At 48.5% G+C, this 12,222-nt stretch overlaps 2 protein-coding genes across 4 annotated transcripts in view; both read left to right on the top strand.

Annotated features, from left to right (window-relative positions):
* LOC138633084 (STE20-like serine/threonine-protein kinase) overlaps positions 1-12,222 on the top strand; it is a 208,649-nt gene that overhangs the window by 44,603 nt on the left and 151,824 nt on the right. The window lies entirely within an intron of this gene.
* neurl1aa (neuralized E3 ubiquitin protein ligase 1Aa) overlaps positions 1-12,222 on the top strand; it is a 74,760-nt gene that overhangs the window by 49,572 nt on the left and 12,966 nt on the right. For all 3 annotated transcript variants that reach the window (XM_069719109.1, XM_069719110.1, XM_069719111.1), the window contains one exon: positions 7,966-8,694. In XM_069719109.1, the coding sequence (XP_069575210.1) occupies positions 7,966-8,694 (729 nt within the window). The remainder of the gene's footprint in view (positions 1-7,965; positions 8,695-12,222) is intronic.

Here is a 12,222-nt window from a genome sequence, read left to right as displayed (position 1 = left end):
GTTTGTTGTGTTATCCAGACCGGAGACAGAGGGAGACAGAGGGGGAGAGGCGGGACGGTGTTCCCGCTCTTCAGGGAGAAACCGACCGCTTTCAGCGAAACGATGATTTGATTACTGCGAGCGCTTGACTGGCACTGCTGTTGGACTTGGCAGGACTCGGGCCCCCCACCCCCTTTGCCCCCCGTTAATAGCAGCACTTTAGGAAGACGCTTCACGTTCACATCGGAGGGGAGGAGGGGGGGTTGAGGAGATGTTACAAGACGTTCTTGCTGGTCTGTTTTGCTGTAAAAGACCTCCATACGTCGGGTAAAGCACGTTTTAGGAGCGTTGTGTGTTTTGGCCTAAAAGAGGGCTTTGTGGAATTTACATGTTGGCTGCTGGTGAAAGAGCTCGGAAAGGAATAAACCAGACTTGTATGATTTGGCATTTATACTCCGTTTTAAATTACTGTACTGCGGCTCAAACTTTATCAGCAGATAACTTTGAAACTGGAGGGAACTCTTCAGGATTTACGCGGCGCTTCCTGTTTTTGTGCGTCTTCTCCTGCGCTGGGAAGAAGAAGCTCGGAGGCGCTCGGCGCAGATCCGCCGAAGCATCCGGCAGTGTATTTACTGTACCCGTTCTCAAACCCTTTTAGACAACAGGAGTCATGCGGGTGCATGACTCGGTCCTTTGTGACACAGTTCGAGCCGGCGGACGGCCACCAGCGTGCCGGATCACAAATTATATTCTAAAATTAGGCGGCCGTGACGGTCAGGCGCCGTGATTACGCTCCTATTTAAAGGGTAATCCCGCTTTATTAGGTTTTTGGTTGTTGTTATGGCCGTCGTTCCTATTGGTGATGATTAAATTGTACCAAGTTCAGACGTGAGATCAAGGAAGAGATCGGTAAAAAGAAGACAGAGTTGGAAGCGCGAGCAGGAAATAGACGAACAAAAAGAAAACAAGGCTGGTAAACACGCGGACTTTGGGGCGCTGCGTAAAATGTTAATTAAAAACCAAATTTGGCAATTTGCAAATCATATAAACCCATATTTAGACCAAAGACAACACATCAAATGTTGAAACTTAGACATTTTATTGTTTTGTGAAAAATATATGCTCATTTTGAATTTGATCTCAAAAAAAGTCGTGACGGCGGCAACAAAAGACTGGAAAAGTTGTGTAAGGATGAAAAAAGAAAAACCACCTGGTGGAACATTTCACAACTAATTAGGTGAACTGACAACAGATCAGTAACATAACAAAGGAGACCCTGAACTGTTCAGCAACTGAAATCCTATCTCAGGCAATGGGACATTTCACTTCCAAAACTCCAGAAACTCCTCAGTTCCCAAATGTTATTTTTTATTTAACAATAAAATGTCTCGGTTTCAACATTTCGCATGTTGTCTTTGGGCTATTTTCAATAAAATATGTGTTTATATGATTTGCCAAACATTGCATTTGTTTTTTTTATTTACATTTTGCGCGTCATAACGTTTTGGTTGTACATCAAAATAAAGATATCTAGATTATAGCTGCAATGATTTCTCCCCTAATCAATCAGTTGATGACAGAAAATGAATTGTCAAGTATGACTCTGCTCATTTTTTTATATATTTAAATCATTATTGAATGCTCTTTGAAAAGTAGTGTGAACTGATTTTTGCTTTGACTCTCCACATATTGAAATATGATTATCCATCCATTTTGTCTGATCGATAGTAAAGTAGTGGGCGTGCTGGTGGTGTAAATAATTTGCCTTCCTCCGTGCTCGAGCAATGGAATAAAACAGGGGAGATTTAATATAAGAACCTTATGATGGAGGTTATTAGCGGTAAGGCTCCTGGCATGCTGATTGGCAGAAAAGGGGCGGGGCATGCCGAATCCTGCCGATGACCTAAGGGACAGGGAGGGGGTGGGGGGGGCTTTTGTGACTTACCGGGCGTTTTGCCTGGCTCTTTGTTACGGCCATGTGTCGCCCGGGGAGCACGCTGCTCTTTCCAAAAAGCTCCGGGTTCAAAGTCGGCCCGGCCCGATCGGGAACTGGGGGGTGGGGAGGGAGTGGAGGGGGGAGGGGGGGGGGATTGGGCCGGTGCCAGAGAATAAAGAACATCCCAAACATCTCTCAACAAAGACCCCTCTGACTCCATCCCTGCCTCGCCCGCTCCCTGCCAGTGTTGTACCGGTCAGTCTGCGGCTCCTAATCCCCGGCTCGGTCACTGCTGAGCAACATGCTGCCTTATCTCCCCTGGACATCCATCTCTACCTGCCTGATCCACAGCTCTTCCTCTCCTCTTTTCAAAAATCTCTCTCCCTCCGTCGTCTCCTCCTCGCTCCAGCTCTCCCTCTCTCCCTCTTCCCCGCCTCACCCTCGCTGACATCAGATGAAACCTTCCAGAGACGATGGATAAAGATAAGCCCTGTGAGATAGATTGTCTGCGTGAGAGAATAAATCCACCTCCCTCCCCTCCACCTCCTCCCCACCTCTCTCTCTCTCTCTCTCTCTCCTACACTGGCTTGAACCCACTGGCACGTTTTGTCTGCTCAGTCCTGCAAAGCCACTAAGCCAGCCAGCCCCCCCCTCCACACACACACACACACACGGCATTAGCTAACCTGCTTTGCAGCTATTCGCTAATCAAAAACATTTACAGCCACAGCCAAAGCCCTGTGTGGGCCAAAATAGACACGCTGCCTGCCTGCCGCCCTCTTCCTCTTCCTCCTCCTCCTCCTCCTCCTACTGTTGTCCGTGCATTTGAGATGGATTAGCCGAACAGGTGCCCAATTATTCTAATAAAAAAAAAAAAAAACTCTGAGGAGGAGCTGAAAAAAAGCCAAATGGGTTTCAGTTTAAAAAAGAAAGAAAAGAAAATAGCCCCCCCACTCCCCTGAATTCATTAATGGTTCGGCCCAACAGGTGCGACATTCGGTTTGAAATTCAATCAAAAAGTGACGAATCAGGTGATACCGCCCCCGCCACCCACCTCCCCTACCTCTCTTTCCCCCCCACTGCAGGCTCACAATGTCAGCAGCTGCATCTTCCCTGGCCCCATTACAGAAACTGAAACCCACCCACACCCACACAAATACACTCACACAGTGTTTAATGCAGCTTTCAAAGTTTTGGCCTCGGCAAATGGCGGAGAGCATCTGCGAGCGTTGGATTTGAAAAGGGGACCCAATTGGACAAAAGGATTGTATCAGCTAAAAAAAAAACTAAAAAAAACGCAGGTGCACCACGATTAGCGGGCAGCAGCTGGTGAGGTCACAAACGGACACAAACCCACTTTTTTTTTCTTTTTTTTTTTTTTACAAATGCACGTCAAATGTTCTGCAGTCCTTTCATTCCACTCTTCTGTCCTGCGAGCTAACAACAGCGCGGCCTACGACGCTGCAGCCTTTGATGAACAAAGAAGAATACACGGCACACAAGCCAATACGGGTTGGACATGACTCCCTCTTTGAAAAGCCAGAGAGCAAGAGGAAGTAAAAAAAAAAAAAAAAAAAAAAAGGAACATAAACCCGCTGAGAAGCTGATAAAAGACTATATTTTTTAGAGGAATCAATTTGCCGTGTGTCGGGGGTTTGTGTTCACACGCTCTGCGTTTGAGCGAGAGGGCGACGGAGACGGCGAGATGATTTGCGGCTCTTCGGAGCCTGCCGCCAGCTCCTTTCAACGTAAATCCAGCATTGTCACAGCCCCCCCCTGCCCCTCCCACACCCCCATCCATCCCTCACTGGCTTTACCTCTTCTCTCTTCCTCATCTCGCGCTCTCTCTGTCTCCATCCGCCGTCATCCTCCCCGGAGACGTGCCGTCGTCCAGGAACTCTCTCGAAGGAAGTCTGTTCACGTTCGTGATCCAATTTAGGACGGAGCGATGGTGGCCGCCTCTGCCAGACACACGCGCACTTCATTTTGTTCTGGTGGCGTCATTCAAATGCACAGATAATTCGCAGCGAGCCGGCTCGGGCCGCATCTGTTACGAGGTGGTGTTTTACCAGGACCCAAATGCAGGCTCACAGACTCGGGTATCGGTTCCAAAATACAGTTTTTATTCCCATAAACAGAAAACAAACAAACAAACAAAAGGTGGCACCTACAGCGTCCACTTGCTTCCAAGTCGGGAGGGCAACTCAACCGACTGGTCCAGGGAGACGCAGCCGGCAGGATGGCGGACAGGACCGCTATATCCTCCGAGTCGGGAGGGCAACTCCACCGACTGGTGACTCCGACAGGTAGCTCTGCAGGTGGAACAGGAGCCGGAGGAACGGGAACAGGACGGACGGGTGACGGACGCCTGACTGGCGGTCCTGGCGGTGCACAACTCGCAGTAACTCGCCGTCGTCGAGCTGTTGCTGGTAGTAGTAGTAATGCACCGACCACCAGAGGAGTGCAGGAGCAGGGTACATATAGTCCGGGGAGGTGATCATGGAGATGCAGCACACCTGCAGGTGGTGATCCGGGGTGAGTGGCTGCAGCTGCTGGGACCGGTGAGGGGCGTGGCCACGGGAGGTGAGGAGAGGAGGACACAGAACAAGCAGACAGGGGACTGAGGGGACACAGGAGGAGAGGTGATCGGGGGTAAAACAGAGGAAACCGAGGAATCCTGACAGCATCGAGCTCTTTGTCTTCTGCTTCTTTCTGCAAACGGCCTCGTGAAATCCGGAAAACGGACTACGGATCGAGCTGTGCACAGTTCCACCCTAACCGCCGTACGTTTTGTTGTCAGGCTCTGAGGCCTGGAAGGGTGTTTTTTTGTGTGGTTTTTTTCTGTCTGTGTGTCTCGCGCTGTACGAGGGTAAACAAAAACCACGTGCCTGCTTTTCGGTCACAACTCATCACCTTGTCGGACCTCAACAGTACTATTCTGATGCCCGTTATCAAAGAAAAACTCAGCGCCTTGCCTCGGAGGTAACGCACGCGCCAGGCGGGCAGCGTTCTCTGGGCCTCGGTTCTGCTAAAGCCTCTCACGAAAGGCTCCCGAGTCCGTTCGGTAGCGGGATCTGAAAAGCAGAGGGAAACGGTGGATGAAATCAGAGGCGGTGCGCTCGTCATCGTCAGCCGGCCTCGGGGACTCCCCGCGAACTGCCGCACACTTCTGAGCGCGGAGGTGTTTAACGGTTCATTAGCGGTCTCCGGGAGCCGCCCGGTGCAAACCGAAGGCGCCGTGCTCTCCGTTTTACGCCTCTCCAGGAAATCAATTAGCACAATTACAAGGCCGGAGTCCCATTAAACATTAATCACGGGGCATAGCGGCTAACGCTAATTGAGGGCCGACACTGACTTTGAGGCGAGCGGCGATGCCAATCCCGGCGTTTCACGGACGCCTCGCCAAGAGGCGTCGCTCGGCGGGGATCAAACGGCGAGGAGGCTCGCTGTCGTCTCCGCTTCGCTTTCCAACACGTTTCGCAGCGGTGTCAGCCTCCGTCTTTGAAGAGGAGGACTGACGTATTCTCTCAGGTTCACTTCAAAGAGGAGGGTTTTAGTTGAGATGTGGGGGAGGATCTCAGATCCTGGCGTGAGGTCCAAAACACGAATCGAACAACAGGTCAAGCAGAGCCGTGAAATCGGAGGAGCTGCAGGTCACAAAGTGCTTTTCCACCAACTTTGACATTTTTTTTTTTTCTTTTAAAAATAAACTCGTCAATGTTTCTCTGGAGCAGAAACACAAGAGTCGGCTCAGTGTACTACAATACCCATGAGCCTCAGCGGCCGTTGCGGTAAAGATAAAGAGAGTCAAGAAGCTGGAAGAAATGTAAAAAATGTTGTTGCTCTGTTTGGTAAGAAAACACCGACACAAAGTTGCAAAACTGATTAAAGCCGTTTGGGGCTCTAAAAGCAGAACAAGCTCAATGATTGGATGTTGATGCTGAAATGATAATAAATATATTTGTATTGCACTTTTCGAACAAGAAATGCAGCAAGAGAATTACATGCAGTGAAAACAATTTTTTTTTAAAAAGGAACCTAAAGAAATTTGATTTAAAATGCTAATATTTGATTTAAAAATAAGAACAAATAAATGCATAAGAAGAGATCTAATTAGACACACGGCAGGATATTAATAAAACAAAATAAAGTTAAAATGCAGAATAAAGCAAATCGCATTTAAAAGGCGCGGTAGTGCACCCAAGTAAAGTAAAGAGATACGTTTGAAGTATTTACAGAGCCAGCTTCTCTGATATCTGCAGGTACGGTGTGAAATACACCCTGGGAGTTGCGGTTAACTTCACTCTTTATGTATGCGAGCTTGAAATTTTGACACATAAATACGAAGATAGCGCCTGCAAAGTTTATTCTGCATTTTTTTTATTTTTTTTTATTTAATCTTTTATTCTACTTTACTTTTGAAGTCCATCAAAGCCTCGAGAGCTCCCCAAATCACATTTTGACTTCTTTCCACTTCACAAAAAGTCGTTAGCATCTGATTTTAATCAAATCTCTTGTAAATTCTTGCTTCATCATTTCTATTCTTGCTTCATCATTTCTATCGACTCTCGGATCTACTTTAGTCCAGTAAAAAAAAAAAAAAAACGACAAATGGATTCCCGCTTCAATCAGTATGTAATCTTCTTCGACTGTAAATAATCACACCAACACAGTCGTCCTGCAAACTGTCAGCACAACTACTTCCCACATTACATGCGCATGTATTAAAGTTTGTTGTGTAACCTGATTCGTGCATGAATTAAAAGAATAGCTGCCTTGATGAGACACCAACGTCCTCCCCCGCGCACGACTGCTGATGTCTTTGACTTGCTGCTGTTAATTAGAAGAAAAAAAAAAGAGTTAGAAATTGGAATTATTGCTGTTGCAGGCGGATCTGTTCTTTACGGCTGTCATGAATCTGTCTTCGCCTCGGCGGCAGTTTTCAGTCAGCGGTCCGTCCCACAGTCCTGGTAATTGAGGCTAAGAGGTTTATCTGGAGTCGGGCCTCTCAGGTCCCCGTCAGATATAAAGCGGCCTGCGGCCGGGCAGGACTGGAGAGACTCTTCAGCGGGAGTCAGCGGCTGGTTTTCAATTCCTCTCATGAAATTCTAAGTCAATAAAATTTCTCAACGCGTTACCTCGGTGCTGTTCGTTTAAATCGCTACTTCTTATTAGTTTTCTGGAGGTGCATCATAAAAATAATCCCGTCATTAATTAGAAAATAAGCTTCAAACGGGCGTGTTTTTGGGGGCCGTGTCTGTTTGATTGACGGGCCTGTGGTGCGGTCAGGTTTGCGGCTATCGGTGGGCGGGGGACGTAGCATCGTCGGGTTTCCAATCAGATCTAAGTCAGATCCACAATACGGTCGCTTCCTGCTCCGAACTAGCGAGACGGCGTCGGCCAAAATCCGAACTCGATGCTTCACAGCAGACGTTCACAAACCAACGGATGATGTCACTGCTGGTTGCCGCTTGGCACAGCTGTAAGACGGGAGGCGGCCAATGAGAGGTGTGTGCGTGTTTGTATGCGCGTGACCTTGACTCTTGCTATTAGAGACACGTATAGTCAGAAATCAATGGCATGAATGAGGAGTTCAGGAATGAAACTGCACACCCCCCCCACCCCCCACCCACTCGTCCCCCCCTCCCCCACCCACCCACATATATTTCAAGTTTCATTTCAGTAATTTGTTCTTCTGCGACTGATAGCAAACAGCATTTTCTTGTCTAAAACTTGATGATTCGGCTCACACTTTCTTTAATTTCTTTATCTTTAAACACGCTTCCTGACACAGCGTTCAGTAATTAGAACTCTGCATCCAACTCATGCAGCTGAAATTAAATTGCTCTCTTTCTTTTCTGTTATCATTATCGTGTTGTCAGACTTTGCTGCTAATTCTTTCCTTCTCAGAACCGACTGAAACTTCATCGCCACAGGACTTGGGCAAATTGCTAATCAGAGAGAAAACACAGCGAGGCCGTTAATAACCGCCGCTCTCTCTCGCTCTCTCTCTCTCTCTCTCTCCGTTTCCTGTTCCCGTCTCTTTCCAGAAAGCGAGATTGTTCCTCCCGACTGCCTCCGCCCGCGCTCCTTCACCACGGTGCGCTCCTCCTCGCTGCGCCGCGAAGCCGACGACTCCCGCCTGTCCGTCAGCCTGTGCGACCTCAACCTGCAGCAGGAGGACGGAGGCCCCGCCCACAACCACCCCCACCGCCACACCCTCCACCTGGCCTCGGCCTCGTCCTCCTCCGCCTGCCCCATCCCCCAGAACTCCCTCAACTCCCAGCAGTCCTCCCTGCTGCCGTCCGCCCTGGAGAGCGACCTGCACTTCCACCAGCTGCGCGGCGCCCACATCAAGACGCTGGACGAGCAGACGGTGGCGCGCTCCGAGCACACGCGGGAGGAGCGCACGCTGGTGTTCACCAACCGGCCGCTGCGCACCGGAGAGACCGTGTTCATCAAGGTCACCAAGTCCAGCCTGGCGCGCTCGGGCTCCCTGTCCTACGGCGTGACCTCGTGCGACCCCGCCGTGCTGCGCCCAAGCGACTTGCCCTACAACCCCGAGGCGCTGGTGGACAGGAAGGAGTTCTGGGCGGTGTGCCGCGTGCCGACGCCGCTGCAGAGCAGCGACATCCTGGGCTTCTTGGTCAACCAGGAGGGCGAGGTCATCCTCAGCCACAACGGCACCAACGTGGGCATGCAGGTGTGCGTGGACAACTCGCGGCCCCTCTGGATGTTCTTCGGCCTGCACGGAGCCGTGACGCAGCTGAGGATTCTGGGTAAGCGAGCGCTGCAGGAGAGCCCCGTTAGACTCTTAAAGGGCAGACGAAATAACACGCAAAACATTAGAAAGCCATTTGGCGTTGCAGTTCACATACAGTCGGAGACTAAAATAGAACCAACAACCGGCTGGATTCTACCTTTAAATGAAGCGGCGTCCGTTCACTTCACCATCGCTGCTTGTAAGCACCTGCGTCTCTTAAAAGTGACCGCAGTTTGTCAGACAATAATAGATTATTGCAGATACATCGACGGGATGTACGTGCAAGGCTGGTAACAGGAAGCAGCAGCACAGAAATGACAAACTGGTGTTTGACTTCAATTACCAAACGACGTCAGCAGTACTTTTCCAGGAAGTTTGTATTCATCTCAGTGACAGAATCTAACTCTTTCTTGTAGCCTGCAATACCCAGACACAAATTTACCATGTGAATATTTCAGGAATCGTTTGCAGTCATTGGGTGGAGACTTTGGGTTCATTTTGAAACTACTGGAGCAGCTTTAACCAATCAGCACGCGCCGAAACCGGCTATGCCATCGCTGGAATGACCGAGAGTCAGTGTGCGTTTTACCTGAGCTCAGCATATATATATTTTTTAATTGTTATAAACGGGAGTGTCGCGTTTTTTTTTTTTTAACTGCAAGCAGCGTGACGAGGCGCTGAGCATTTAACGTTCTCCATCTCCATCAGATAAACGAATGCACGACACACATACACATTTAAAAAGAGAACATCTCGGTTCTCATTTTATCCAGTCATCTCTAAATACTGCGTTTGGTTCAGGTGAGAGGTGGCGACTGGATCGACCGTCGCCCACTCGGTTCACACAATGAACCGCGTTATTATCAAATGGGCTCCATCTAGACATTACGCAGACTTTGCGCTGAGGAGGTTGAACGGAAAAGTCACTTTCGACTGATTCATACGTCAGGTGTTTCGCAAGAAGCTCCTCCGGGTGACGTCCGGTGAGTCATGTGTGGAAAAAGGGCTTCAGATTGTTTATGTATAAGTCTACATTTTAAAATAGAAGCCAGGCTCTACTTTATGTTTCTGTTGCTTCTTCTCTTGGGGCAAGTAAACTGGTCTCCGTGTGTAAAATTGGTGGATTGCACCGTTAAACTGTCGCTCTGTAAGGCAAAAAAAAAAAAATCAAATAAAACCTCCGATGGCCAATCACACATCGCTGGCTGTGAGAGGAACGCTGTAACTCTGCTGTTTACACCACGACCGCGGAGACGGAGGGTAGAAATCACTGTTTGCCACGATAACTTTCCGGAGTCGTGAAATCCTATTTCACAGTATTACAAGCAGCTGTGCGGTGTTTCGGCGTGCGATAAGCCTTCGAACTCATCTACAACCAAACTGGATTTTGTTTAATTTTCTTGCCGGTACCTCGAGCAGGACCCCTTTCATCATTTTGAACACAGCGCTAATTTTAGTGGAACGCAGTCTCACAATGCTGCCGTGTAGCATCCTGATATGTAATTTGGCTTTACTTGTAGCTATTTAGCATCTGTAAGGAATATGTATAAACATTTAACACGCAATAATGTAGGAAGCAGATGGAAATGTGGCTGCTGTGTAAACAGATTATCAACGACAATGCAGCGCCTGTTCACGCCTGGCGGTAACATGCGTCTAAACGCGTGACCACTCGTGATCGGATCTGTAGCCGCTCTTTACGCAAAATAAACGACATTTTTAATCATTGTAACGCTCGGTCTGTTAGAAATTTATGACGTTTTTCTAAATGTCTGAACGCTGGAGTTTGTAATTCACAACTTGAACCGTTAGACTCGATCCGATCACGTCGGTTCAGGTTCAGATTATTGAGTTATTCCAGCGGGTTTGAGAGGGTCGGGCTCTGCACCGCGGTGGATGAATGAACTGTGCGAGGGGGGCGGGCCCTCTTCCACAGCTGTGGGTCTGATTTGTGTCAGAAATTAGAGACAAGGTGTTTTTGGTAAAACAAGCATCAGGTAGACAGCCTGTTTTTCCTCTTCTTCTTCGTGTACAGTTGAGATGCGTCATCACAATCGCATCAGGACAGTTTTTCTATTGGATATAATTTTGTATTGATTATTCAGAGGACGTCTGTTGAGTAAATGGTCCCTACTGCTAAAAGAATGAGGACATATGCGTGTCAGATCACCTCTGAATGTGGTCTGAGCAGATACGATCTCAATCCAGGGTGCTTTAACACTGACCTTTGACCTATCAACTTGAAACCAGGTCACCCAGGGCGGATGTTAATGCCAGGATGTGAAGAGTCTCGTAGTGAGATGCAGTTTAATTAATATAAAATATGTGTTCGTAGGAGGTTTTGAAACTTGAATTGTCCTTATATCTAACCACATTAAAGTGTGTAATCCAATTATATATATATATATATATAAACTGCTTGTGAATGCAGTGATTCACACAGGAAAAAAAAAGAAAGTATAAAAAAACACTAATCCGCAAGATTATAATGGGTTTACGAAGGACTTCACATATTACTATTGTGGTATATTCCGCTGTACCATATCTGTGTCCTGGGTGGAGTAATGAGCCGCCTTTGTTCTCCCGCTGCACGCTTCATTTTGTGCATAATCCCACTTTGAAAGAGTAATTTATGGTGGAAATAACCCCTTTAGCTCAGCGGTGTGTCCCGGGGTCAGGGATTTACAGATCGCTGTATTGATCTGCATTTGGCACCGAGCTCTGCACTTTAATTCACTCACTTCCCCCTGGGGGTGGGGGTGGAGTGGGGTTCGAATCTGTTTGCGTTGAACGCGCTGACGAATCTCAAAAGGGGTCAAAAGATTAAGAGAGAGCGCTTTAGTTCTCACTTTGTCACAATATTTACAGCCGACGTCCTGAGGCAGGAAGCATCCGCAACACATTCGAGAGGACGAGGCGAGAGAGGAGCAGACGCTCGGATGGGCTGTCACCGAGCGCTGCAAGATGAAAAACAGGAAGTAGGGGTGGGGTGGGAGAGGTGTGTGTGTGTCGGGGGGGGGGGGCAGTGAGAGAGGCTGTGACCTGCACACAGCGGGGACGGCGCGATGTCTCACCAGGGCGGACACTTTTTTTCTTTTTTGTGTGCCCGTAGTGTGCCGGGACACCCGAGGTTCGTTTGACCCTTTTATACCCTTTTCGGGCGCGCGTGCACGCGCCACCGCTCGAGATGAAAAGACGACAGTCCGTCTTTACGAAACGATATTCTATCTCTCCCACGTCCGCCGAAGGACGTCTTGCAGCACCCGACGCTCTTAAACTCTTAAACAGGCCGACACGGGCAAGGCAGTTAAGAGCAGTGCGGCAACAGCGGCCCGGTGGCCTTTTCAAAAAAAGGTGGCGCCAGTGTGTTTTCGTCTGAGGAGGGAAAACAAAACAAAAAAACGCATCTATAAATGCATTCTGGCTTTTCTTCGGCGACAGCCAACGGAAACAGGAAGCAGTAGGTTGAAAGAGCTGAGAAAAGGAAACAACCTTCGCTTTTAAAGAGACGTGAAAGAAAGAAAGAGAGAGCGAGAGAACACGA

This window comes from Brachyistius frenatus, unplaced genomic scaffold (genome assembly GCF_029030835.1).
Source record: "Brachyistius frenatus isolate BFR_SWC_R1_liver_20210118 unplaced genomic scaffold, ASM2903083v1 Contig_206, whole genome shotgun sequence".
NCBI lineage: Eukaryota > Metazoa > Chordata > Actinopteri > Embiotocidae > Brachyistius > Brachyistius frenatus.
Note: the sequence above shows the minus strand (reverse complement) of the source record. Positions and strands in the feature narration are given on the sequence as shown.